The 27,112-nt window shown below is 38.9% G+C and overlaps 1 protein-coding gene across 2 annotated transcripts in view; it reads left to right on the top strand.

The window, feature by feature from the left end:
• Positions 1–26,735, top strand: part of LOC127619136 (inactive dipeptidyl peptidase 10-like) — a 73,856-nt gene extending 47,121 nt beyond the window's left edge. For both annotated transcript variants that reach the window (XM_052091909.1, XM_052091910.1), the window contains exons 12-25: positions 118–162; positions 344–448; positions 1,598–1,689; positions 2,307–2,354; positions 10,377–10,495; positions 10,583–10,630; positions 15,055–15,153; positions 15,606–15,672; positions 21,252–21,446; positions 21,769–21,823; positions 23,027–23,126; positions 23,230–23,288; positions 23,401–23,473; positions 23,557–26,735. In XM_052091909.1, the coding sequence (XP_051947869.1) occupies positions 118–162; positions 344–448; positions 1,598–1,689; positions 2,307–2,354; positions 10,377–10,495; positions 10,583–10,630; positions 15,055–15,153; positions 15,606–15,672; positions 21,252–21,446; positions 21,769–21,823; positions 23,027–23,126; positions 23,230–23,288; positions 23,401–23,473; positions 23,557–23,777 (1,326 nt within the window). In that variant the 3' untranslated portion in view covers positions 23,778–26,735. The remainder of the gene's footprint in view (positions 1–117; positions 163–343; positions 449–1,597; positions 1,690–2,306; positions 2,355–10,376; positions 10,496–10,582; positions 10,631–15,054; positions 15,154–15,605; positions 15,673–21,251; positions 21,447–21,768; positions 21,824–23,026; positions 23,127–23,229; positions 23,289–23,400; positions 23,474–23,556) is intronic.
• The last annotated feature ends 377 nt before the right edge of the window (positions 26,736–27,112 follow it).

Below are 27,112 nucleotides of genomic sequence, written 5' to 3'. Positions count from 1 at the left end.
TTAGGTAGTGATTTTGTTATGATGTACACCTCTCCCTGGCAGGCAAAGAGAACAAAATATATTTTACTTATTATATATGACATGTCTAATCTTTTTTTAAATGTCTTTAATCTTCAGAAGCACCAAATGACAATGGACTTTTGGCACAACAATCAACGGCAGGTAAGTTCAGCCTCCCTGTCTCTCTCTCTTGCTCTCCAGAGAGGTGTTTAATCAATTCACTAGCACCGTATTACTGTTTCTAAACACTGCATGCACCTTGGACAGAAATGAATTGCATAAAAAAGGTGTTGTGTCATTGATCTGTTGTGGGAAAGTGTATTGATGGTGACTTGTCCTACAGGATGAGCCGTTGTTCACGGCAGATGGCTCCCTGTTTTACCTTGTCTTGCCTGCCAAGCAAGGAGCCCGTGGGGAGTTCCTCCACATTGCCAGCCTCCATGCTCAGGTCTGTGGAAGTAACGATTTTTCAAACTCACACTATGCACAGTATATTTAGATGCATTCTTAATCTTCGTGTTTAGAAATCCAAAGTAGCCTACCTAAAGTATGTGTGACTAAAAAAGTTGGTATCTTTTTTTAAGAGGGTAATTTGAAACTCCAGTAGTGTATTGTAAAATCTTACAATAGGCAATATACACTGAAGTGCCAAAACATTATGACCACTCACAGGTGAGGCGAATGACATAGATCATCTCCTAACAAGGCCACATGTCAAGGTCTGGGTAGAAAAGATGGTAAGTGAACAATTAGGTCTTGTAGTCAACGTGTTGAATGCAGGAGAAATGCACCGGAGTAAAGACATGAGCAGTGGAAGAAGGTCACCTGGTCCAATGATTCCCATTTTTTTTTTACATTCATTGGACGGCCGTGTATGTGTGCGCTGTTTACCTGGGGAAGGGATGGCACAGGATGTTATTGTGGGAAGATGACAAGCCAGTGGAGGGAGTGTGATACTCTTGCTCTGCTGGGAAACCCTGGGTCCGGCCATTCATGTGGATGTCAATTTGACACGTGCCACCCCCCTAAACATCATTGCAGACCAGGTACACTCATTCATGGAAATGGTATTAAATGATGGCAGAGGCCTCTTTAAGCAGGAAAATGCGCCCTGCCACACTGCACACATTGTTCAGGAATGGTTTGAGGAACATGATGAAAAGTTCAAAGTGTTGCCCTGGCCTCCAAATTCCCCAGATCTCAATCCGATTGATATTATGTGGGATGTGTTGGACCAACAACTTGAAGGATCTGCTGCTAATGTCTTGGTGCTAGATATCACAGGACACCTTCAGGGGTCTTGTAGAGTCCAGCACACGGAGGGCCAACAGCATATTAGGCATAATGTTTTGGCTCATCAGTATATATAATGTTTATCTGTACAAAATGTTAGATTTGATTTTGAATAAATAAGCATATGTTTTCTGTTGCACTTATTTGCAATAATTTCCTAGCCTTTTTCTAGTTTGTTGTTGTAAGTCATTTGCGAATTCTGGCAGACGATTTTCCCTGTGAATAGACCCTATGATTTCATATAAGCTTCTTTCAGTCTCTCTCTTATTCTCTCTCTCTCTTTTAAATTTTATTTTTTTTTCAGGCTTCAACTCCCTCTGTTACTCCTCGCTTTCTAACATCAGGGAACTGGGATGTAACCTCACTGTGCGCCCTTGACGAGGACAATGATAAAATGTATGCAGTACAATTTTACGAGCAAACCATTTAGACTCAAAAACCTCAAGACTGGGTCGTAAAACTTCTTATTGTCAGCAGAACTACCTAACATGAATGATTATCAAATTATTGAAGCAGAGTGATCACATTTAGCCCACTGAATCAACAAAGATGACACTTAATTAAAAATAATACAGTAAATTTGTATTTAATTAAGTGTAATGCCATTGTCATTTTCTCTTCTGCTTTGTATTCGGAGTGCCCAAAACAAAACAAAAAACTCTCTTACCATACTAAATAGCTTTACAGATAGAAATGCATTTTCTCTATTTTTAATGCCTAACCTAGTCTAAAAAATAGTCTGATCTATAGCTCTAAACGTCAAGCCAAAATTTGGCTGCATAAATCAATGACTTGCAATTAATCAAATTGGAACTAAGAGAAATGACTGCATGTGGCTGACTTCCCTGCTTTGCATGTTTAACTGGTATAAACCTCCTTAGTATTCAACTGTACAGCAATAGCACTAAAATGATATACACTATTATCTGAGGATAAATGACTGAGTTCAAATAGTAACTTAAAAAACACTTTCAGCCACCTTAAAGATTCTTTAATGTGTCTTTCCATCATAGATTTTTCCTGAGCTCAGAGGAGTCGCGGCAAAGCAGGCACTTATACAGGTTTGTTATTTCTCATACCAATACTTCTTTTGAGTTATAATTGAGCATTTTATCATCACCGTCTAGGTATTCTGTGCCTCTCATGCTGGGCTGCATATTTGCATCTAAATCAATCTGACAACATTTGTACATCCTGTTGGGAGATATTTCATATTCTCAGCAATGTTTGTGGATTTTGGATGTACATTTTTTAAATTATTGCTGGTTCATGTTTATATAAATGTTTCTGAACTGATTTTCCCCATTTCTCTAACCAGTTTCAAAGTACAAATGTTCATACAGTAGATGTTATACATTTATGTACATGTCTGAGTAATGACTGTTGTCCATAGCAACACTCCCTGTAAGTTAGCTGATAGAATATTTTGCTAACACTTTACAAAAAGGATCTGTTATCATTAGTACATGCATTAGGTATCATGAACTAACAATATATTTATGAATCTTGTTTAATATTAATTGATAAAAACACAGTTGTTCATTGTTAAATCGTGATAGTTCATGATGCATTAACTAACGTTAACATGTCATATACAGCTTTTAATTCTAAAAACGTGTTAGTAAATATTGACATGAACATTCATCCAGATTACTAAACAATGTTAAAGTCTTGTTCATGTTAACTAATGTGGTAACACTTTACAGTAAGTTTTCATTTGGTAGCATTAGTTAATAACATTAGTTAACATGAACTATGAACAATACTTATACTGCATTTATAATCTTGGTTAATGTTAATTTAAACTACTAATACTGTTACATTATGCAAGTCAAGTCAAGTCAAGTCAAGTGGTTTTTATTGTCGTTTCAACCATATACAGTTAGTACAGTACACAGCAAAATGAGACAACCTTCCTCCAGGACCATGGTGCTACATAAAAACAACAAAGGACCAACATAGGACCACATGAGACTACACAACGAAATAAAATACCTATATAAACTACCTATATATACCTATATACCTATATAAAGTGCACGTGCAAACATGTGCAAAAAGTACAGGACAGTACAACAAATTACTGACAATGAACAGGACAATAGACAGTGCAGCGCCGACCAGTACTCAGTAGTGCAAAAAGATGACAGTTTCTAAAAATGTAAACATAACATACTATGAGATAATATTCTATGCACATAGCAGTTATTGAGGTAGCAGACAGTTATAAAGTGACAGTTATTAAAGTGCAACTCAGGACACGTGTGTGTCAAACCAGTCTCTGAGTATTGAGAAGTCTGATGGCTTGGGGAAGAAGCTGTTACACAGTCTGGCCGTGAGGGCCCGAATGCTTCGGTACCTCTTGCCAGACGGGAGGAGGGTAAAGAGTTTGTGTGAGGGGTGTGTGGGGTCAGTCCACAATGCTGGTTGCTTTATGGATACAGTGTTTTTTGTAAATGTCTTTGATGGAGGGAAGAGAGACCCCAATGATCTTCTCAGCTGTCCTCACTATCCTCTGCAGGGCTTTGCGGTCCGAAACGGTGCAAGTCCCAAACCAGGCAGTGATGCAGCTGCTCAGGATGCTCTCAATAGTCCCTCTATAGAATGTAGTGAGGATGGGGGTTGGGAGATGTGCTTTCCTCAGCCTTCGAAGAAAGTAGAGACGCTGCTGGGCTTTCTTGGTAATAGAGCTGGTGTTGAGGGACCAGGTGAGGTTCTCCGCCAGGTGAACACCAAGGAATTTGGTGCTCTTGATCGATCTCCACAGAGGAGCCGTCGATGTTCAGCGGAGTGTGTTCACCTTGTGCTCTCCTAAAGTCAACAACCATCTCTTTTGTTTTGTCGACATTCAGGGACAGGTTGTTGGCTCTACACCAGTTCAGTCAGTCGCTGCACCTCCTCTCTGTATGCTGACTCGTTGTTCTTGCTGATGAGACCCACCACGGTCGTGTCATCGGCGAACTTGATGATGTGATTTGAGCTGTGCATTGCTGCACAGTCGTGAGTCAGCAGAGTGAACAGCAGTGGACTGAGCACACAGCCCTGGGGGCCCCAGTGCTCAGTGTGGTGGTGGTGGAGATGCTGTTCCCGATCCGGACTGACTGAGGTCTCCCAGTCAGGAAGTCCAGGATCCAGTTGCAGAGGGAGGTGTCCAGGCCCAGCAGGTTCAGCTTTCCAATCAGGTGCTGGGGAATGATTGTGTTGAATGCTGAGCTGAAATCTATGAACAGCATTCGAACGTATGAGTCCTTATTGTCTAGGTGGGTGAGGGCCAGATGGAGGGTTGTGGTGATGGCATCGTCCGTTGAACGGTTTGAACGATACGCAAACTGCAGTGGGTCTAGTGAGGGGGGCAGCTGGGTCTTAATCTGCCTCATGACGAGCCTCTCGAAGCACTTCATGATGATGGGTGTAAGTGCGACGGGACGGTAGTCGTTGAGGCAGGACACTGAAGACTTCTTTGGCATGGGGATGATGATGGTGGCCTTGAAGCACGTTGGAACAACGGCGCTGCTCAGAGAGATGTTGAAGATGTCGGTAAGAACATCTGCTAGCTGGTCTGCACATCCTCTGAGCACTCTGCCAGGAATGTTGTCTGGTCCAGCAGCCTTCCGTGGGTTGACTCTACATAGAGTTTTCCTCACATCTGCCGTGGTAAGACAGAGCACCTGGTCGTTGGGAGGAGGGGTGGACTTCCTTGCCATCACGTCATTCTGCACTTCAAACCGAGCGTAGAAGTCGTTCAGCGCATCTGGAAGGGAGGCATCTTTGTCACAGGCAACTGATGTTGTCCTGTAGTTGGTGATGGCCTGGATGCCCTGCCACATGCGCCGCGTGTCACCGCTGTCCTGGAAGTGACTGTGGATTCTCTGGGCGTGTGCGCGCTTTGCCTCTCTGATTGCCCGTGACAGTTTGGCCCTAGCTGTTCTTAGGGCTGCCTTATCGCCTGCTCTGAAGGCGGAGTCTCAGGACCTCAGCAGCGTGCGCACCTCCGCAGTCATCCACGGCTTCTGGTTGGAGCGTGTGGTGATGGTCTTGGAGAAAGTGACATCATCAATGCACTTGCTGATGTAGCTGGTCACTGATGCTGTGTATTCCTCCAAGTTGGTAGAATCGCCATATGTTGCAGCCTCCCTGAACATGTGCCAGTCAGTACACTCAAAACAGTCCTGAAGAGCAGAGATGGCTCCTGCTGGCCAGGTTTTCACCTGCTTCTGAAGCGGTTTTGTGCGTCTGACGAGCGGTCTGTATGCTGGAATTAACATAACAGAGATGTGGTCTGAGTAGCCGAGGTGGGGGCGGGGCGGGGATGCAGTGATGAGATGTGAGATGATGGATCTACACACAGATTTTTAAATGGAGATGTAGGTGAATACAAACAATGTGGAGCAATACAAAGAACTCAATGGTATTAAAACATAAGGATCAATGATCAAGAACTGACAAGGGAGAATGGAAGTGAGGGCATATACACACACACACACACACACACACACACACACACACACACACACACACACACACACACACACACACACACACAGGACTGATGAGGGAACAAGTAACAGGTGAGGAAGATGAGGAGCAGATGGCTGTGATGAGGGCAGTGCAACATGGGAATTGTAGTATGGGGAAAACTAACAACAGAAGACAATAACCATGTCAAAATCAGAGTCCTTATGAAAAAAAAGGTGACAAACTGTGACAGAACCCTCCCTGTAAAGGGCGACTACTACAAAGACGGATGAGGAGGGCAGGATAAAACAGATGACGAGGATGGATCTAGGGGACAATGATGAGGCCAAGGTGACCTTAGGGCAGGGACTGGGTAAGGAGGCCTGGGAGGCGGCCACAGGGCAGGTACTGGGTCAGGAGGCCTGGGAGGCGGCAACAGGAACAGGGACAGGAGGTGGAGCTTTGATGTCACAGGGGCGATGGTCGAGCCGGTGACTTGGGGAGAATCGGCTGATCAGGAGGAGGAGGAGCAGCTAATGTCCTGGGCAGAACCAGTGGACGAGGAAGGGCCATTGTGCTCGACGGAACCAGCAGAGGAGGAAGAGCCATCATGCTGGACGGAACCAGCAGAGGAGAAAGGGCCACCATGCTGGAAGGAACCAGTGGAGTAGAGGGGCTAGACGGAACCAGCTGAGGAGGAAGGATACTCGGGATGGGCACAAGGGCAGGAACTAACACCAGGTCTAATAGCTGGCAACGCTGGCTCTGGGACGGACAAGGCTTGCAACGCTGGCTCGTTGGCCATGGCAGGCCGGGAGGAAGGGGCCATGGAAGGCCGTGGGGCATTCTCTGTGGGGGGTGAATTAATGTCCTCATCCTCTTTTCATACAGTAAAAGGTGAGCCACGTTTAAGAGCCACATCCACATACTCACACAATGTCCAGTGAGGATCCGCCTGAGGCATCTGTGTCTTTAATGCTCCATTCAGACCAGCTCTGAAGAAGGATATCAGAGCACGGTCATCATAATGTACCACATATGCCAGCTCCAGGAACTCATGGACATGATCTTCCAATGGCTGGTCCCATTGGGTGAAGAGAATTCGGACAGCTGCTAGATCCATTTGGGGGGGTCAGTTCTGTAACGGCAAGCAGAGATGAGAGACGATGGATCTACACACAGGCTTTTTAATGGAGATGATGAAGAAGGTGAATACAAACAACGTGGAGCGATACAAAGAACGCAATGGTAACATTAACACTTAAGGAACAACGATCAAGGACTGACAATGGAGAATGGAAGTGAGGGCATATATATATATATATATATAAAAACAGAGGACTGATGAGGGAACAGGGAGCAGGTGAGGAAGATGGCTGTGATGAGGGCAGTGCAACATGGGAATTGTAGTATGGGGTAAACTAACAATAGAAGACAATAACCGTGTCAAAATAAGAGTCCTTATGACAAACTGTGACAAATGCATTTTTGAAATAAAAATGTGTATTTGTTTATTTAACATTAGTTAATGCACTGTGAACTAACAACAAACAATTGCATTTTTATTAACTAGCAATAACAAAGATTTATAAATGCTTTAAAAATTATATTGTTTATTGTTAGTTCATGATACCTAATATATTAACCAATGGAAACTTATTGTAAAGTGTTACCATAAATTCTATAAAAGTATTGTTCATTTTTAGATAATGTTAATTACTGTTGTTAACTAAAGGTAACAAATGGAACCTTATTGTGAAGTGTTACCAATATTTCATATTTGTTTTTATTACTCATTCTTTATTTATTTATTTTTTTTCACATTTTAGAATAATAGTAAAGTCATTACAACTATGGAATAATAGAAAGGTAAATATGGGAATTATGTTGTGACTAAAAAAAACTATGTTATATTTTAGCATCTTCACACTTTGCCTAGATTATGCAGACATGTACTCTTGGCATTTTCTCAACCAACTTCAGAGGCATCTCCCTGGGATGCTTTTTAAACAGTATTGAAGAAGTTCTCATCTATATGCTGGGCACTTAGTGGCTGCTTTTCTTAATTATTCGGTCCAAGTCATCCATTACAAAAACTTTTTTTTTACATAAAATTTTAGTTTTGTAATTAAATAAATTAATATTTATATTTTATACAATTATATTTTTGTCTACAAAACTAATTTCAAACATATAAGCATATGCCTTCAGCTCAAAAGGTTTTTAAGATCATTAGAAACATTTCAGGCAAGTGTCCCCAAACTTTTGAACGGTAGTGTATGTTTAGAAGTGGAATAATAATAAATTGATATAAAAAGAAAACATTGGGCCCTATTTTAAGAGTGCTAGCGCTAATCGCACCGGTATGCGCACCGGTATAGCCATGGCCAGGAAGATTTGGTACTTCGTGCAAGCATGCGCTAAGTCTAGGCGCAAGTGGGTTTGTTGAATGTCAGGCATATTTCTATGACTGTGAAACGTTCCTTTTTTATGCATGGAAAATATGGTTCTCATCAGGATTTGAAATTACGCTCTGTTAATTTGTAGAGAATGTAAGTATTATTAATAATTTTCATCTACTGATACACAAATCATGGCAATAAACAGTGATTGTATTGGAACGCACTTCACTTCTACTGTTCGATTTTGATTTTGAAAAATGTAATTCATTTATAGACACAATAAAAAATTAAACCAAAATTATATCTAAATTCAAATTACACTTCAAACAAAGTTATAATCAAAATAATGAAGTGGTCAAAAAAACATACCTAATCCACACATTTTTCTCTCTCAAACTTCCAGCGGCGCCTTTTGCAGTGACTTCACCCTAAATCACTTTGACAACAGGTAGAAAAATACCTATATAACTCAGATGATAAATACAATTGTAAATATAAACATAATAATAACAATTGAAAAAAATAAACCATGACCTAAAGATAGTTAAACACAAATCTCATAAATATTTGCTTCATAAAACGACTACAACAGTGATCTTCATGGACATAATTTGATGTTCCACTATGTTTTCAGAGTTTGGACATGGACTTTATTACTGCCTGCTGGTGGAATCTCCAAACTGCAAATGCAGGAACTGAGTTTAGACTTACCTGCTTTTGAAATGTCTTAGCGCAATGACGTATTTCTCAGGAAATTAGCTAATTGCGCTTTGTGCCACTTCATTATGATACAATATACCTACAGTTTGCACACATACACCCACAGATAGCGCAAGCACTCTCACCCACACCCACTTGTGCTTTGCGCTCACACAAAAATTGGATAAGATGTTGCACTTTGCAAGAGCCCATTTTCTTACTTTGGTGAGTCGCATATTTTGTCAAACGTGGTTGCTGTTTATAGTGAGATCTGGTTCAAAACAACTTAGGTATAGGTACATTTTATCATTGTACTGTAAAAATGTTTTGTGAGGTAACATATAAATTTACTTCATGTGATAAAATCTTAATAAACAGGTATTTCAGATGGAACATTTTCATTAATCTGACTAAATCAACCTGAAAAATTAGGTTACAAGGGGTTAGATCAAGTAGAAACAAAACATCTCAAAATCTTTGAGGGAACAATTGCAGGTTATCACTTTTTTCAGTGTAGGTGTGTTCCCTGGGAATTTAACACAGGAAGGCGGGGCTGGGCCGTGACGACACACGGCTGGCCCTGGATCGGGCTAATCAGCCGGATGGGGGATACAGACGAGCCGGAGGAACCAGTTCGAGAGAGAGATGCACATGGCCACATGTGTGTCTGCGTTTGTTTATGGATTTTTTTTATGTTGAGTCTTATCATTAAACTTTACGTTGACTGTTAACCGGTACCACCTCCTCGCACATCCCTTACCCCATTACAAGGACCTTAGCGGTGCTAGTGCATGGCTTCACGAGTAATAAGAGCTATATGAACTCATATTGTTATAATCAAGTAAAGGCTGCCAGTGTATGTCTGAACAAATTAGATTGTGGCTAAGATGTGTTTTAGGGACATTTCGTTAAAAACCGATGAGGTGTTTTCCCCTCTGGTGAGCTCCAGGCAAGAAGCCAAGCTAATTCATTTAACAGAAATGGCAGCTTTAGAGAGAGAGAGGAAGTGGTTGAAAGAGAGATGGGCAAGGGGGGTGCAGAGGGGGAGGTGGTGTGCCTCACAAGGATTTAAAGAATGTTCTCTAATCTTTGATTCATGCTTTAAGCCTCTCAGTTGCACTCCCTGTGCCACAAGTTCTCATAGATTTTGTATTGCGACCCTCCAAGCAATATGGAGAGTGGGTAAAGGTCCAGCATTAGGCTTAACGCAAGAGGATAATGGAATAGTAGCTCAGCTATTGAATATCAAACACTTGAAATTCAAGGGTCAGTTCACCTACACATGAAAATCATCATCATTTACTCACCCTCATGTTGTTCGAACCCATAAGGCAGTTTTTGTTTCTTAAAACATAGGGAAAAAAAATGCTCTCGTGGCATTTTCCGTGAAACAAAAATATATAGTGACCAGGAGCAGTCAATCACCATAAAGCACTTTAAAGGTATTCCATATGAGTTGTGTGACTGCGTATATTCCAAGTCATGCAACAGTGATGTCATATAATAAAATGTGTTTTTGTTGACTAGCGTGGAGCTCGGAGGAGTATTTCAACGCCAGTGTCTGACGTGCAACCTCTTTGAACAATGCAACTTCTACACAGCAGACTTCAGCCCCAATCAGACATACTTCACCCTCTACTGCCTGGGTAAGAGCTCACACACATGCACACGCATGCACAGATACAGGTGCACAGGTGTCTCACCGCTTTCATATCTCTCTCATATTTTTGCAGGTCCAGGAGTCCCAAAGGTGACCATTCACAACACAAGTGATCCTTCTAGTGAGTAGGATGTAGTATCTTTCTTATTAAGATTTTTATTAACAGTATAATTATTAATGCTTACTAAGGCAGGCATCACTCTTGCTATTGCTCAAATAAGATATGGCATTTTAAGAAATCCCTAAATCTATGTAGTTTACCCTTTTGAACTCATCCGGCACTGTTTGTGTTACGGACATGAATGACGCCTCAATGTGACGTATTAAGGAGTGATGTGGTATTTCTTTTCTAAAGGCCTATTTTTTAACTCTGTAAAATATACTAGTTTATACTTCCTAAGCCATAGCTGCAAGACAGTGGTTTTTACATTACATTTACATTTATGCGTTTGGCAGACGCTTTTATCGAAAGCACGTATTACAGGGACAATCCCCCCGGAGCCCACTATGCCACCTCTTTATGGTTTGCATTTGTAGTTATGCGTTGCTGTGTCTTTGTCGTTTTGCCTTAATATCTGAAAATGATTATGCATTTCATAAACAAAAGCTATGTAATTTGTGGAGGTGGAGGGCTTGAAGGAACTGTGGGATGGCGTAAGGGCTCAATTAGCGGTCTTGATGAGGGCAGAGAAAATCCAACAGCGGAGAAGAAAGAAAGAGCATGAAAAGGTGAAACCCTTTCAAGTTTACCAGAAACCTGTTGGAAGAAAATAGGAGTGGAAACTGGTGATGGCAAAAAAGGAACTAGAAGCCCACATGGAATAGCAACTTGGTGATCTCTACAAAGACAACCCGCTTGGCTCCCCTGTATATGTCCCACGGCCAGTAGAGCCAGTAGTGGAATTTGATGAAGATACATCTAAGCTGAGTGAGGTGAGGGAGGTAGTAGAAAAAGCCAGAGCAACTTCAGCACCAGGCCCGAATGGGATACCATACAAGCTGTATAAGAAGTTCCCCATGGTTCTTAAAATGTTGAGGAGATTGTTGGGGTTGACCTGGAAGAAGCAGTGCATACTGTTGTGGTTTCTGCCCAATTTGTGAAAAATCACTCTGAGAGTTTTTGACGCCAGAAAATTTACTTTATTATCAGAGATAACAAGAAACAACTGATGTGTCTTGAGTTTGCACTCGCTTACATAGGTCTAACAAGGCATGGCTAAAACCTTCCATACATTTTGTTCTGTGTCTTCAGTCTGTTATTTTTAAGAAGGGAACATTTGGAACCTTTTAAGGGGCCTTATCATATATATTCACTAGTGTCAAACCACGAGACTCAAGTTTACCATGTATGAGTACCATATGTGATCCCAAGCATTGCATTCTGAGGGGCCTAATTTTCACAGGCCTGTATACTCACACACACACACACACACACACACACACTCACAGTAAAATACATACTTGACCATCAGAAATAATTGTAGAATATGGCTATATTTACAATTGATTAATTTATAATTAACTTGATAAAAATGTTCCACAATACCTGTGGTGAAGGGCAGTGGTCATCTTCATACCCAAAGAGCAGGGATCTACCAGCATTAGTCAGTTTAGGAGCATTGCTCCATTGAACGTGGAGGGAAAGCTTTTCTTTTCAGTGGTAGCAAGGAGGATGTTTGACTACCTCCTGAAGAATGGATACATAGACACAAGTTTCCAGGAGGCAGGCATACCAGGTTTTCCTGAGTGTATGGAACATGTGTCAGTAATATGGGAGCAGATCCAATCTGCCAAGAGAGATAAGAAAGACATCCACATATTCTGGCTGGACTTGGCAAATGCCTATGGATCAGTTCCACACCTGCTTGTTAGCTATGCACTGGAGTTTTTCCATATACCAGAGTGCATTAGGAGCTTGGTAGACAGCTACTATGGGGGACCTGAAGATACATGATTTTGGTAGTCTTTCTGTTTGAAAGGGGGTGAGGGATGATCAGATTTCATTTGAGATGGAGGGGGAAAGAATCAGCCTATTCAAAGTTTAGTGAGAGAATACACAGCATATCATTCAGACAAACACATGTAAGAGTTGGGCCTGAAGCAACGGAAAGGGGGCCTGGATAAGATCGACAGTTGCCATCTCCCAGGCAAATTCAAGGTTTGGTGTTACCAATTTACACTTTACCATCGCCTGATTTGGCCACTAAAAATGTGTGAGATTTCTGCAACCGCAGTGGCAAGGATGGACACCAAGGCCAACAGTTATATCAGGATGTGGCTAGGCCTCTCTCTCAGATGTAGCATTGATTGGAAGAAATGCTTCACATACTTTACTGCCTCTAAAATCACTCACTCTGGGCTACAAGCAGGAAAAGACCAGGCTTGTTTCGGAGCTACGGGAATCGACAGACCAGGCAGTGAGGGCAGGTCAAATCCAAGTATGAACAGGCAGAACTTGGAAGGCATAGGAGTTCTCAAACCATGTGGTTTCAAGACTGAAGCATCAAAAGTGTTTTGGAAGAACACAGTCAGGAAGAACAGGCCTTGGATGGGGGGTGGCTCCCAAACTGTGGTCAGCAACCTCCCAAAAACAGAGGAAAGGAATGGTAGTTACGGAACTAACTAGGATGGAAGAGGAATGGTATAAGGTTAGGGGAGTCAGCCAGCAGCAGCAAGGGTGCTGGACCATATGGGAGGGGACATCTGATAGAGTGTTAGAATATGCTGACCTATGGAAGATACTTCAGGCCAGGCTAAGTTTTCTAAGATCCACCTACGATACCCTGATAGAAGGCACTGGTGGAGATGCGGCAGGCAATAATGCCTGGCAGGTTATTACAGCTGCATCTGTTTAGTGGATTCAGAAGAAGAAGCCTTTATAGTTTGTGCCACATTATACATTTTGAACATATACAGTGAAATACTTTTTTTTATCATATCCCAGCTAAGCTGGGGTCAGAGCATAGGAATAGCCATGATACGCGCCCTTGGAGCACATAGGGTCAAGGGCCTTGCCCAACAGTGGCATCTTGGCAGTGCTAGGGCTTGAACCCCAACCTTCTGGTCAGTAACCCAGAGCCTTAACCGCTAAGCCAGCACTTATTTTGTCCCACATTATACATTTTGAACATATACAGTGAAATACTTTTTTTCGCATATCCCAGCTAAGCTGGGGTCAGAGCATGGGTTAGCTATGATACAGCGCCCTTGGAGCAGATAGGGTGGCCAAGAGCCCAACAGTGGCATCTAGGGCTTGAACCCTGACCTTCTGGTCAGTAACCCAGAGCCTTAACTGCTAAGCCAGCAATTATTACAGAATGTGAACATGTTGAGATTTAGGCACGTAATATTTAATAATACTTACTATACATTAAAAAAGTAAAAGGCATATACTCTATGCTTGCTCTTGAGACACTTAAGTAATAATAAATAAATATATTGGCATTCATTAATAAAATACCTCAAATTAAAAAACTTGCCTGACCAACACAAAACAGGTGTTATTTTAAAGCTTAGAAGCTGGACTTTACGGTGCTCATATGCAAAAAGACCAAATCTTAACAAGTGCATTTTAATTTGCTGACTAATTAGAATTGTTAAATTTATAATAATGTTCTGTACACCATACCGTCAAACTTCATACAGATCAGAAAGGTTCTCGAATAAAATACAAATTTATTGTTTCATTCACAGACCAAATTTTTGGAGAGGTGTTTTTTTTTAATGTAAATATATGGTCCTGAATATTACTGCCGAGATCCATTCTTTACATCATAAGCTTAAAGGGATAGTTCACCCAAAAATGAAAATTCTCTCACTATTTACTCATATGTATGACTTTCTTTCTTCTGCAAAACACAAAATACATTTTTTTCGAAAAATATCTCTGCTCTGTAGGTCTATACAATGCAAGAGAATAGGTACCAAAACGTTTAAGCTCCAAAAGGATATTTAGGCAGCATTAAAGTAATCCATAAGACACCAGTGGTTAAATCTACATCTTCAGAAGCTATATGATATGTGAGGGTGTGAGACAGATCAATATCAAAGTCCTTTTTAATATAAATCTCTCACTTTCTCTAGTCTTTCACATCCTTCTTCTTTTGTTTTTGGCATTTTGCATTCTTTGTGCATATCACCACATACTGGGCTGTAAGAATCAATTATAGTAAAAGAAAAAGGACTTAAATATTGATCTGTTTCTCACCACACCTATCATATGGCTTCTGAAGATATAGATTTAACCACTGGAATCATATGGATTACCTTTATGCTGCCTTTATATGCTTTTTAATCCTTTAAAGTTCTGGGCACCATCACTTGCATTGTATGGACCTACAGATCTAAAAATATAAAATATTTTTGCTTGCATCCAGCTGAAGACAGAAAGTTTTACAGGTCTGGGATGGCATGAGGGTGAGTAAATGATGAGAGAATTTTCATTTTTGATGAACAATCTATTTAACATTTTGAATACTACAATGTGCGATTAGATAATTCCGGTTTAATGCCAAGAACTAATTCCATTTGCATGTGCACTCACAGGATATACAGTGGTGGAAGACAACAGCCTCCTTGCAATGTCTATTGAAACCAAGTGCCTTCCTGAGACAATTTTCCGGACCCTTTCCTCCGACAACAATGGTAAAGATCTCCCTTAAATATCTGATTGCATTCTTCCTCCAGCATACATTGATCTCAACCTTTTTAAAAGCCAACTACATTTAAGAATCAATCAGATAAATGTTCAGTTTTGCTAATTGGATCCTCACAGTTGCAAGGCTGCTGTACAATTTAGCGCCCCCATTTGGGGGGCGTAAAGACCATTGCAGCATGAGTATGTGTGTGTTTTTGTTTGTGTAAGGGTGTTAGGAGAGGTATACATATGTATATTGATGTATAAATTTAACATGCATTGTACATGGGGCCCCCAGCCAGTGTGTGTGGTTTGATAGTAATTCTGTTAAACCCCAACAGGCTCATGGGAGCTTATTTGCTAGTGGTTAGAATATTGATGAGCTGGCACCTAGAATTCCTAACAGAATGGTACAGTAAGAACGGCAGTTTGCTAACTCTTCCTTTGTGAATAATTACAGACCTTGATGTGAAGATGTCGTTGCCTCCTGGGCATGAGGGAAATCTGCACCCTCTCCTTATTATCATGTAAGTGTCTCCCTGCACTTCAACAGAGCCTGCATCGTTTTATTAGTGCTTGAAAGGCAGTACTCCATTGATATTCCTTCATCATTCTGGGGTTTAGAGTTTTTCAATATCCATAAGCATAACACTTCTGAAATTAATTCAGCTCAAACTGCTTAACATATGGACTCTGATGCAACTTTGTTTTGCACCGATTGCTTAAAGGAATATTGTGGGTTCAATACAAGTTGTGCTCAATCGACAGCATTTGTGGCATTATATTGATTACCACAAATAAATTATTTTGATAATTTTTTCTTAAAAAAGAAAGCAAAAATAGAGGTTACAGTGTGGCACTTATAAAAGAAGTGAATGGGGCCAATTGTTTAAAGGCAGATATGTGAAGCTTTTAATTTTATAAAAGCACTTACATTAATTATTCTGGAACCCAGATTTTTGCTTTTTTTAAAGAAAAGAAGGGACTAGTCAAAATATTTGTTTTGTGATAATCAATAATATACCACAAATACTGTTGATTGAGCTTAACTTATATTCCTTTAAGCAATATTTCTATCTTGTTTTCCAGTAAACATATCTAAACATCTTTAAATTATCCCCTATATTTTGAATTAAGGTTGTTTTTCTTACCCCATTGGCAAATTGTAAGATTTAAAGGTGCTGTAAGCGATTTTAGCGTTCTGAAGCTTTCATGTGACCGAGTCGTTGAATTAGCCACTCCCCCTCATTCCAAAACCCCGCCCTCCAAAATAAGCAGCATTGTTTTTTCCTGTGGCTGTCAAATTTCACATTGGCACAATAGCGAAATAACTGACAAACATTATGAATCATAGCCTCAACAGCCAAGTTTCCATCCAAGTTTCGCTCTATTTTGTTATTGACAAAGTGAAGATGCGTAATAAACGTCTGCCTGTTTCCATTCAAATGGCCTTTTATCGATAAAAATGGTGTGCGTGAGTTTATCATAAGTTTTGGTTTATCGTAAAAAAAAAAATAAGCCATTTAAGCCATTTCCATGCAAAAATGTGTGTTTATTGCTACTTGTGTAGCTTTTGCCCCCCAGATGTCCCTAATGTGTTTTCCTCCAACGTTTTGGTAAAATGGGGAGAGTATTGAGACAATTCATTGAAATTATTGAAATTTTATTTTCACAGTTAAATGCAATCAGAAGGCAAGGAATTGCAATCAAAAGGGAACAGTTGCCCTTCTGATAGGACTTTAATATTGGTGCTGATGTTGCACCTATCGCAGGTTGCCACCGGTTCCGACCTGCATTAAGTAGTGGGGGAAACCTTCGGTCTTAGTATAAGGACCATCCATCAATGCGTATATGCTGTGTTCACAGCTATTAAAGAAATACTGATGCAGTGTAATATCAGAGTTTACAGATGAAACATTCCTGATATTCAGTAGGCTATTTTGAACAATCATCTAATCTAAAGTATTGCCATCACAACCGCATTATGCCCCGCATATTTGCCCAGCAACTTTTAATAACCAACTGAACTTGATTGCCATCTAAAATAAATTTTTGCATCATAATGCAATTTACAGTTTCTGAAGAAGCTCAGCAAATGCGATCTGAGGTAAAGAGGGTTAGATTTAAAATATTTTAACATTTTAAAAATTCCAAAGCTTGTTTTCAAAGAGAACTCATTGGACTGATAGTTTATAGTCTTGAATAAATTCCAGAACATTCTGAGAATGTCATTCAGATGACTTTCTTTCTACAGAACAGGGTACGGCTAATTTAAGTTTGTGTAAAGAAAAGGCATAGGCTCTAAAAATATTATAATATATTTTTATTTTGTTTGGTAATTATTTAATTTAATACAGGGAATTTTGGTGGCATTTTTTTAAAAGTAAGCTAAATAATAATTTAATAGAATTGGGCTGTTTTCATGTTCCAAAACAGCACACTGAAGCTTTTCTCCTAGTATTGTGTATTTATTTTTAATTTAAAACATCTTTGTGCACAGAAATTACATTGTTTTGTGTGTTTTGTGGGCTAATTCCATGACTGCCATCTATTATTTTGAATGGTGCAGAAAAGCAACTTATAAATAAACGGATGGCTACCACGATTAAATTAATCACAAACAGTGGCCATTCATTTGTTCTCTGTGTCCTTGTCGATGACAGGTGCATGATACAAGATATTTTTGTTGGCACTCCTGAAAGTTTTATGTTTGCAGGATTGGATCTGTGCTATGCTCAGTATGCTGTTAAGATCAGTCCATAATCACATACAATTCATTGGCTTTTAAGGATTTAAGGATGATTAATACAAGCTAATGATTGGGGTAATTATTTTTGCATAAATGCCAATTTTCTTGACAAACTGTGTTTCCAAACCAGTTTTTCCCAATGTTTGAAGTACCAATGTAGAGTTTATGTGTTAGAGTTAAACGGAAAAATATTATGTCGACACATTTTAATGATAACTTGCATTTCCATCAGCTTTAATGCACTAAAACGTTTTTCTCCAAAAAATCCTTGGATGGAACAGGCAGAAAGCTGTCATTTGTCCGCAGAGCGCAGAAACATTTTTGTTTGCTGTTTTCGAAGTCTACACTTGTCACAGAGACCGTTGAGATATCTCAGGACACTTATTTCATTAATAAGTTTAATTAATAAAATTGTAAGCATGTTAATAATTAAAGTAATTAAAATTTTTTAGCACCTATAAGATCAAAAACAATTTGCCAATGGGGTAAGAGAAATGGACTGTCTCTCTCTCCACGTGGGTTGGGGTACCCCATGAAAAGAAGGAAGGTTATTTCTTTTCTTAAACGAAACAAATATGATATTGTGTTTCTTCAATAAATGCATCTTTCTCAGCAGAAAGCTGATACATTTGGGTTGATATGGGTTGGGAATGTTTTCTTTAGTGCTGGATCAAGTTTGAGCAGGGGAGTCAATACACTGATAAGTAAACATCTACAATTAAAATGTCTCAAACAGATTAAAGATCAATTAGGAAGAGTCATTATTGTTTTAGCAGAAATTGAGGGGCAAAGGTTGACTTTGGCTATTTCGTTCCTTATATTTACACTGATGTTCAAGGGTTTTTATAGATCTTGAAGGAATGTTGCAAGCCACTGGCACCCCTCATGATATAATATTGGGAGGAGACTTTAATCTATTGATGGACTCAGTCCTTGATCTTACTGAAGCCCCTTTGACCTTCATTGATGCTTCACAGGATGTGTAACAACCAAGGTCTTACAGATATTTGGAGACTTTTGAATCCATCTGGTAGGGACTATACATTCTTTTCATCATTCCATAAGATTTATTCCAGAATAGATTTTTTTTTATTAACTAAGTCCCCCATTTCATCTGTTGTTGACTGCTCAATTGGAAACATCTTAGTCTCAGATCACGCTCTGGTGAGTTTAGAGGTGTTGCTACATATGGAGAAAAAGAAATCATATAGTTAGTCCTTTAATGTATCCTTTTTGCAAAATCCTGATTTCCAACAAATGTCTGAAATCAATGTTTATATGGAGACCAACTGGTCCTCAGTATCCTCTGTGGGCGTGGCTTGGGAGGCACTTAAGGTGGTTCTTAGGGGATCATATAGTATGCCTCATTCATCAAAAAATCCAAAGCGCAACAACTTGTGGAGTTTGAAAGGAATATTAAAAGTGCAGAGGCAGAGCTGAAGTGCCGAATGTCGTCTGATGGCCTTGAAATACAGATATACTAATAATACAGATATTTTGTTGCAGAAGGGTAGTTTTGGCTATTCAGGGCAAGACAGTCATCCTTTAAGTCAGGGGACAAAGCAGGAAAACCTCTGGCTAGATATATAAAGCAGAGAGAGACTTTTTCTACCATTTCCTCAATGAAATCTGCTTTTGGTGAAATTTGTTCCTCTGCCATTGATATTAATAATGCTTTTAAAGAATTATATCTTGATTTCTATAGTTCCACATTTTCGTCTACTGAAAGATATATAGAAACGTTGTTGAACCATTAGAACTCCCTAAACTGATGACTGAGCAAAAGAAGTCTATTGATTCTGAGAAAGACTTGGAGGAGCCAATTGACAAAGGTGGGTTAGGTCTCCCCAAGTTTTGTTTTCCCTATTATGCTTTTGGTCTCAGACATTTGGCGCATTGGTCGCTTCCACCTGAGAGAGCCCCTCCATGGCTCTTTATTGAACAGGAGATCCTTGCCCCTGTCTTACCATTGCAAAGTCTTTCTACCAAGCTGCCCGGAGAAGTAAAGACATATCCTGTTATCTCGCACATGCATTTAGTGTGGACAAAAGTTTACTGCGTGTTCAGTTCGGACATTTATCTGAATGTATTGTGAAAGTATTTGGTTAAACCCTAAATTGTGCATTAACAAGTCCCCTTTCTGCTGGACAGAATGGAGTGAGAAGGGAGTTGTTAGGGCTGGGTGACCTGTATGAAAATGTAGCGTTGAGATCCTTTGAAAATATTATACAGCAGTTTTGGATTCCCAGATCTCAATTCTACAGGTACTTCCAGCTGCGCCATCTACTTTGTACCACCTTTTGGAGAAGTACACAGCCCCCTAAAGCTGCAGATACTCTTGAGATGGTGTTTGCTGCTTTTGGAAAGGGTCACGAGGCTTCAGCGTACAATTCCTGTCTAATCAGAGTCTAGGGGATGGGGTTTTAACATCTCTTAAGAAATTATGGGAGAGAGACTTGAATTTAGTTCTGGAGGATGAGGAATGGGGTAGGATTTTTTTAAAGATGTCAAGTGTATGTCTAGGGATGCAAGGGTGAACCTCATTCAATTTAATATTCTGCATCGTTTTTATTGGACTCCCTCTAGATTGTATAGTCTTACCCTTAAAGACACACCTACTTATATTATATTGATAAAAGTTGATTCCGTGTTTTCATGTGCAGTTTGTGTTTGATTTGAGTTTGGAATCAATAAAAAATTGTTAATGACAAAAAAAAGAATGAAGTTCAGTGTGCTTATGTCTTATAACTGACTCCATGTCTCTCTTCTTCTTCTTCTTCCGTCTTTCCTTCCTTCTGTTCCTCCATCTTCCATCCATCCATCCTTTCTACCTACCTTCCTTCCTTACTTCCATCCGCCCTTCCATTCTTCCGTCCTTTTGTTCATTTCTACCTACCTTCCTTCCATCCACACTTCCTTCATTCCTTCCTTTATCCTTTCCTTTTTTCCTTCCTTCCAACCATCCACTATCCCTCCCTGCTTCCTTCCATCCATCCACCCTTCCTTCCTATCTTTTTCCTTACTTTCTTCCTTTCCTCAATCCTAACCTGCCAACCTTCCTTTCATCTGTCCATCCATTCATTCTTCCTTCCATCTGTCCATCCATCCATCCATACACTCTTCCCTCCTTACTTGATTCCTACCTACCTTCCTTCTCTCCTTTCTCCCTTCCTTTTTCGTTTGTTCGTTCTTTTATTACTTTCTTCCATCACCCTTCATTCCTTCCTTTCATCCATCTATCAATCCATTCATCCCTTCTTTCATCCATCCATTTAATCATCTATCTATTATTCCTTTTTCTTTCTTTCCATCCATCCATCCATCCATCATTTTAACCACTATCCTCTGCCTCTGTAGTGATGGTATTCCTGGGAGGCAGTCAGTAACTGAGGAGTTTACCCTTGGCTGGCCGGAGGTTTTGTCTAGCCTGCACGGAGTAGCACTGGCCTGGATAGACAGCAGAAACAGTGTCCCTATGGGACAGAAAAGCAGCACCCTGGACCCTCGTAAGATGGGTTCCCTCCGCATTAAAGACCAGATTGGAGTTGTAGAGTGAGTCTATCTCACATTTATTAAGAATAATATATGGCAGAAAAATATTTTGACATCAAAAGTGGCAAAGGAAATATCTCATTAGTGATTCCTAAAGAAAATAATTCATGCATTAAACCAGACCAGAGTTTTTCTTTCATATTCTGTTGAAAGCTTGGTTTGTGCTAATTTAATCTAATCCTGCTTCTTGCTCAAATCAGGAAACAATGTTTATATCTCAGCACAGAGTTAATTCACTGGCAGCTTATAAGGTGCCTGCCACTTATCATGACTCATAAATGCCATCTGTATTAAAAAGAGAACTTTGCCTGTCTCATTGCAGGTGGTTCATGCAGTTGCCATACATTGATAGGAGAAGAATTGCTGTTTACGGAAAGGTAAAATATCTGTGAGAAAATGGTGTTCAGTAATAACTAAGGCTGTAAATTTAACGTGTTAATTCAGTGCGATTAATTTTTTTTTAAGTAACGCGTAATTTTTTTTTTACAATTAATCGCAATGCCCCCGGACCATAATAAATAAGATTCCTGAGAACTGCAAGCTTGTAGTACAACCTGTTTACTCCAGAGGGCAGTAATTGAAATTTCAGCTGTGTGGCAACACACAGTTTATACAGTGAAGAAAACAACCCTTCAGCAGACAGAATAACACATGCGTTACGTTCTTGCGTTCAAAACACTTGATGGAGCACAAATTCAAACTAGGGGATCTCAAGATGTGTTCTAAGTATTAAACTATATTTAACTTGACACAGTGACCTAAAAATGTTATGTTTATGATGCAACGCACCCGAGACGCTACACAAGCATGTCTTACGCAGGTGTAGATTGAAGGGCTCTTAAACAAGCCCTCATAATAAATCTCAAACTGATTGACAAATTCACTTGCTAAATGGATTGCTGTGAACTGTATGCCAATGATTGACTTATGTTCAATAATATGGTAATAAACAATACATTGTATTCTAAAGCCACTTTTTGTATTGTCTTATCATAACTAAGTATAATTATTTCATCATTATATATTGAATTATTGTTATATGAGGGGCTTTCTCAGCAAATATTTGTATATGTGATCAAATGCGATTAATTAGTCAGGGACACCATGTAATTAATTAGATTACAAATTGTAATTGATTGACACCCCTAATAATAAATAAAACATACATGTAACTGCATGCCAATTGAATTCTAGATTTTTTGTTATTAAACCATGTTACTATTTATGCTTGACTGTTTTATGTTAAGTTTCTACATTGCAACCTTAAACAGACTTATGAACTACATTAATTGACAGAAGAATTGTTTATTGTGATGATTAATAATGATAATAATGTATTTCTTAGTTTTTGATCATTGGTGTCATATTGTTGTTGGCACTGTTTTATACAAAACAATAAGCTACAAGAGGCCATTCATTTGACCACAAACTCTTCTGAATCACTGTTAAGCTCTTCCATCTACCAAACCAAACCCTCTATATATTCTCAATAAGTAGCATTAGAATAATATTCTCCTTTTGAAACTTACATTTGAATCCAGTTGCAAAGCTCTGACATCTTATTTAATTTGTCCTTGCAGGGATTTGGTGGTTATTTAAGTTTAAAGATGTTGACAACAACTGATCATATATTCAAGTGTGCTGCCGTCATGGCCCCTATCACAGACTTCAAGCTATACAGTGAGTGTTGACTTAATATCTGTGAGATGAAGCGTACAGTCTGCAGTACACTATACAGTTCCTTTTCATTTCTGCATGTAAAAGCCTAATCAACTTTTTTCAGGTGCTGCCTTCTCAGAGAGATATCTAGGTCTCCCTGCTAAAGAGGAACATTCCTACATGGTAGAACATTTTCATTCATAGATTTTAGTAACCAATATAAAACCTGATACCCACACTCACCCTTGTATTCAATGAAGTAACTTAGTTACACCTAATTCTGTATTCTTTGCAGACTGCGTCTTTATTGGACGACATCCACAAGCTAAAAGACGACAACTTTCTCCTTTTACATGGGACTGCAGATGGTCAGTTTTTAATAGAAAATCCCTGAAATATACATTATTTTTGGATCCCTTCTGACTTTATGTTTGTTTTTGTGTGCATCTAGCGCGAGTTCATTTCCAACATAGTGCCGAATTGTTGAGTCGTCTGGTAAAGGTGGAGTCCAACTACACACTGCAGCTGTACCCAGACGAAGGTCACACCCTGAGAGCAGAGCGGAGCATCCAACACATGCATCGTACCCTCCTAAACTACCTCCACAACTGTCTCAAATATGACCCCTTTCTCGAAGCAGAGGAGGAAGAGGAGGATGAGGAGGAAGAGTGATTTTTTCGGTCCTCAAAGCAGCCCATGTATATCTAAGTACTGGTGTTGAACTTCAAGCTGTGTTATTTCACCAAAGGAAAAATTGGGACCAAGAGGACCAAATCCACCAGCTATTTATTGCAGACTAGATTTTGGATTGTTTCAAAATAAGACTACAACCATGTCTTGTGCCGGTCTGTCCCTCCCTGGATGAATTGGAGGACAAGAAGAAGATTCAAAAACAAGCACTCTGGTTCATGCAGTTTACAAGCAAAGCACATATACATTCTAAGGGCCCCATTCAATCAAAACATTTTTTTTTTTTAAGATTATTGGGAAAAGATGCTGCAGAGATATGTTAATCAGCCTTGATATTCTAGTGCCACATTGTGGGCAAAAAAGGAAATGCTTTACAGGGGTAGTCACCCAAAAATGAAACTTCTTTCATCATTTACTCACCCTCATGCCATCCCAGATGTGTATGACTTTCTTTCTTCTGCAGAACACAAACAAAGGTTTTTAGAAGAAGACTCTAGTGGTTAAATCCACATCTTCAGAAATGAGAAGATAGGTGTGGATGAGAAACATATACATTTTTAAGTCCTTTTTTACTATAAATCTCCACTTTCACTTTCAGATGTGAAAGTAAAACTAAACAGACGCTACATGTGACTTTCAGATGTGAAAGTGGAGATTTATAGTAAAAATTTCCTAAATATTGATCTGTTTCTCACCCACGCTTATCATATTGCTTTTATCTGCTTTTGGACCATTAGATTTCTGTTCACCATTTACTTAAAATGTTTGGACCTACAGAGCTGAGATATTCTTCTAAAATATTTTTGTGTTCAGAAAAAGAAAGAAAGTCATACACATCTGGGATAGCATGAGGGTGAGTAAATTGAGAGAAATTTCTGGGTGAACTATTCCCTAAATAAATGTGGGATGCATCATGGATTGTAAGATTGGGAAATACAGCCTAGACTATTTGATCGAGCGATGTGATTTTCAAGCTCTTAAACGTGCAACTCTGATCATTGCAGCACTGCGAGAAGCATCGCGCAAAATGCGGAAACCATTTCAATTCAGCACTATAGTACTTCAATTTACTATAGTAACACTACCTGTACTTTAGGCAGAAATAGATTCACAATACATATTATCATATTACTAATTCAGCTCTATTAAATTTGTCATAGGCTACATTAGGTGAGTGAGGCAATATAATACATTTTTGTTACAACTTTTAAATGTTTATATTTTGTATTTATTGTTTTTACTGTTTGTAATTACAAAAATGCCATAGTTCATTTGATAGAAATCATGTTGCATCTAACCACGGCAGTGAAGAAGATCAATGCGTCCATGTGTCTACTATGGTCTTGTTACAAATACCATTGTTAAAACTATAAAAATAAAAAAAAATACATTAAAATTTTCATAAGGGCAAAATACACTTTTATTATTATTTATTTATTTTATTTTTATATGAAATAGACATGTGTAAATCCTAAAATGAATAGGCTAAAATATATTTGTTTGAGTGTAAGTAAATGGTTTTGGTTCTGGTTTTATTTTTGTTTGCCTTCAGAAATTCCAAGAGATGACAGAATTTGGGGTAAGGGAATGAAGTAGGGGGCATTCATCAAAAAAAAAAGTTGAGAACCACTGGACTAAGCGGCCATGTTTATTATTGGCCAGTGCTGATAATCTCAAAATAGGCAAAAACCATCCTGGCTGATATCGATCTATCACTAGCAGATCATGTGGAAAATTTGAATGTAAACTGCAACACATTGTTTGATCCTGGCTCCTGATATGCATGACAAACTGGCTGCATGGTGCTGTATACTCGTTCATAATCTCTGTGCCAAATCTAATAGAACATTTTTTAGAAATTGCATATGGTGTGTTTTCTCAATGTACACTACATGTCAGAACACACTGCACAGGCTGTCCTCAAAACAAGGGTACAAAATCAGTGGCACTGTCTGTGAATCACACTGCATGTTTCTGTTTACAGATGCCTCCTATGGTCTCCAGCATACATTATATATATCTTTATATATGTCGAGCCATGCTGGATGCAGTTTCACATTGAGAGTAACTGTATTTTCACTGGCAGACAAAGACAACTCTTACCTTTACCATTGTCATGGATATGAAGACTTCATATTTACAGATACAATGTGCCAAATACTCTGTGACCAAACCTTTCAATACTGAGGTACATTACATTTTTTAATGTGGCAGTTTGTGCATTTAGTAAATGTCTTTCCTTTTATTTAAAATCAATAAAAGGTAATTCATCCCTGACAACAACAACAACCAAAAAAGTACAATAGCAGTGTGATGTATCAAATCCTTTGAAATATACAATGGTACTGAATGATTACCATGGTACTTCCATGGAACATGTACAAAAACATAGTATTACCATGGTAGCATAGCAAATAAACATTGGACAAACATGGTGCTTTTTTGTTTTTGATAATTATTTGAGCACCTAGATGTTCACCAACTCTTAACAGTGACATATTAAAAAAAAATAAACATCATAAACTTATGATGATAATATTTATGACACAACAGATTAGACAAAACAGCAATAAAAGGCAATATAATAAGTACTGTAGTTTAAAGTATAAAGTTTCCTTTTGTGATCAAGAAGAAAACACAATGTTCTCATCTGGAATTGATTCTTCAATCAAATATTTATTTTATATTAAACTTTATTTTGTGACCTTCACGTATTGCTGATGTGTATATAGAAACCTTCTTTGAAATTTCTGTGCAACATTGTGATGCAAGTTACATATCCCAGAATGTTCTGTTGTACTAAACAAAATCTGATTCCAATGTTATAGGCAGCATGAAGTATGTTTGAAATGAGCATTATCAGCCTATGTATCTGTATATTTGTTTTTAATTACGCTTTTCCAATAAAGTATGCATTTTTTTTTGTACAAACTGTTGCAAATAAACACAACAATTCACATTCTAGGTAGAAGGTTTATGTAATTTACATTAAACTATTTAGAAATGGACAACATTTTGTTTCTTTGTAAGGACATTAAATTGAGCTCTATTTAGAGATAATTCTCTTTGAACATGTCAAGGTTCCCTTGAGATCAATAACAAAATTAGTGAATTGAATAAACTGAAGATCTTAAAAGGGGATGTACTTGCTCTGTACAGACAAACGTAAAGGTCCAATATTGGCGAATGAGACGGTATTAAGACTATATATGATCATAAACTGCTCTAAAGTTTTTCAAACAGGCAGTTTAAAGAACCCCTACAGCTAAACGCCTGCGTCTGAATAATTTATGTGCTTGTAGTCCTTACGCCAATGC

This window comes from Xyrauchen texanus, chromosome 25 (assembly GCF_025860055.1).
Source record: "Xyrauchen texanus isolate HMW12.3.18 chromosome 25, RBS_HiC_50CHRs, whole genome shotgun sequence".
NCBI classification, from domain to species: domain Eukaryota; kingdom Metazoa; phylum Chordata; class Actinopteri; order Cypriniformes; family Catostomidae; genus Xyrauchen; species Xyrauchen texanus.
Note: the sequence above shows the minus strand (reverse complement) of the source record. Positions and strands in the feature narration are given on the sequence as shown.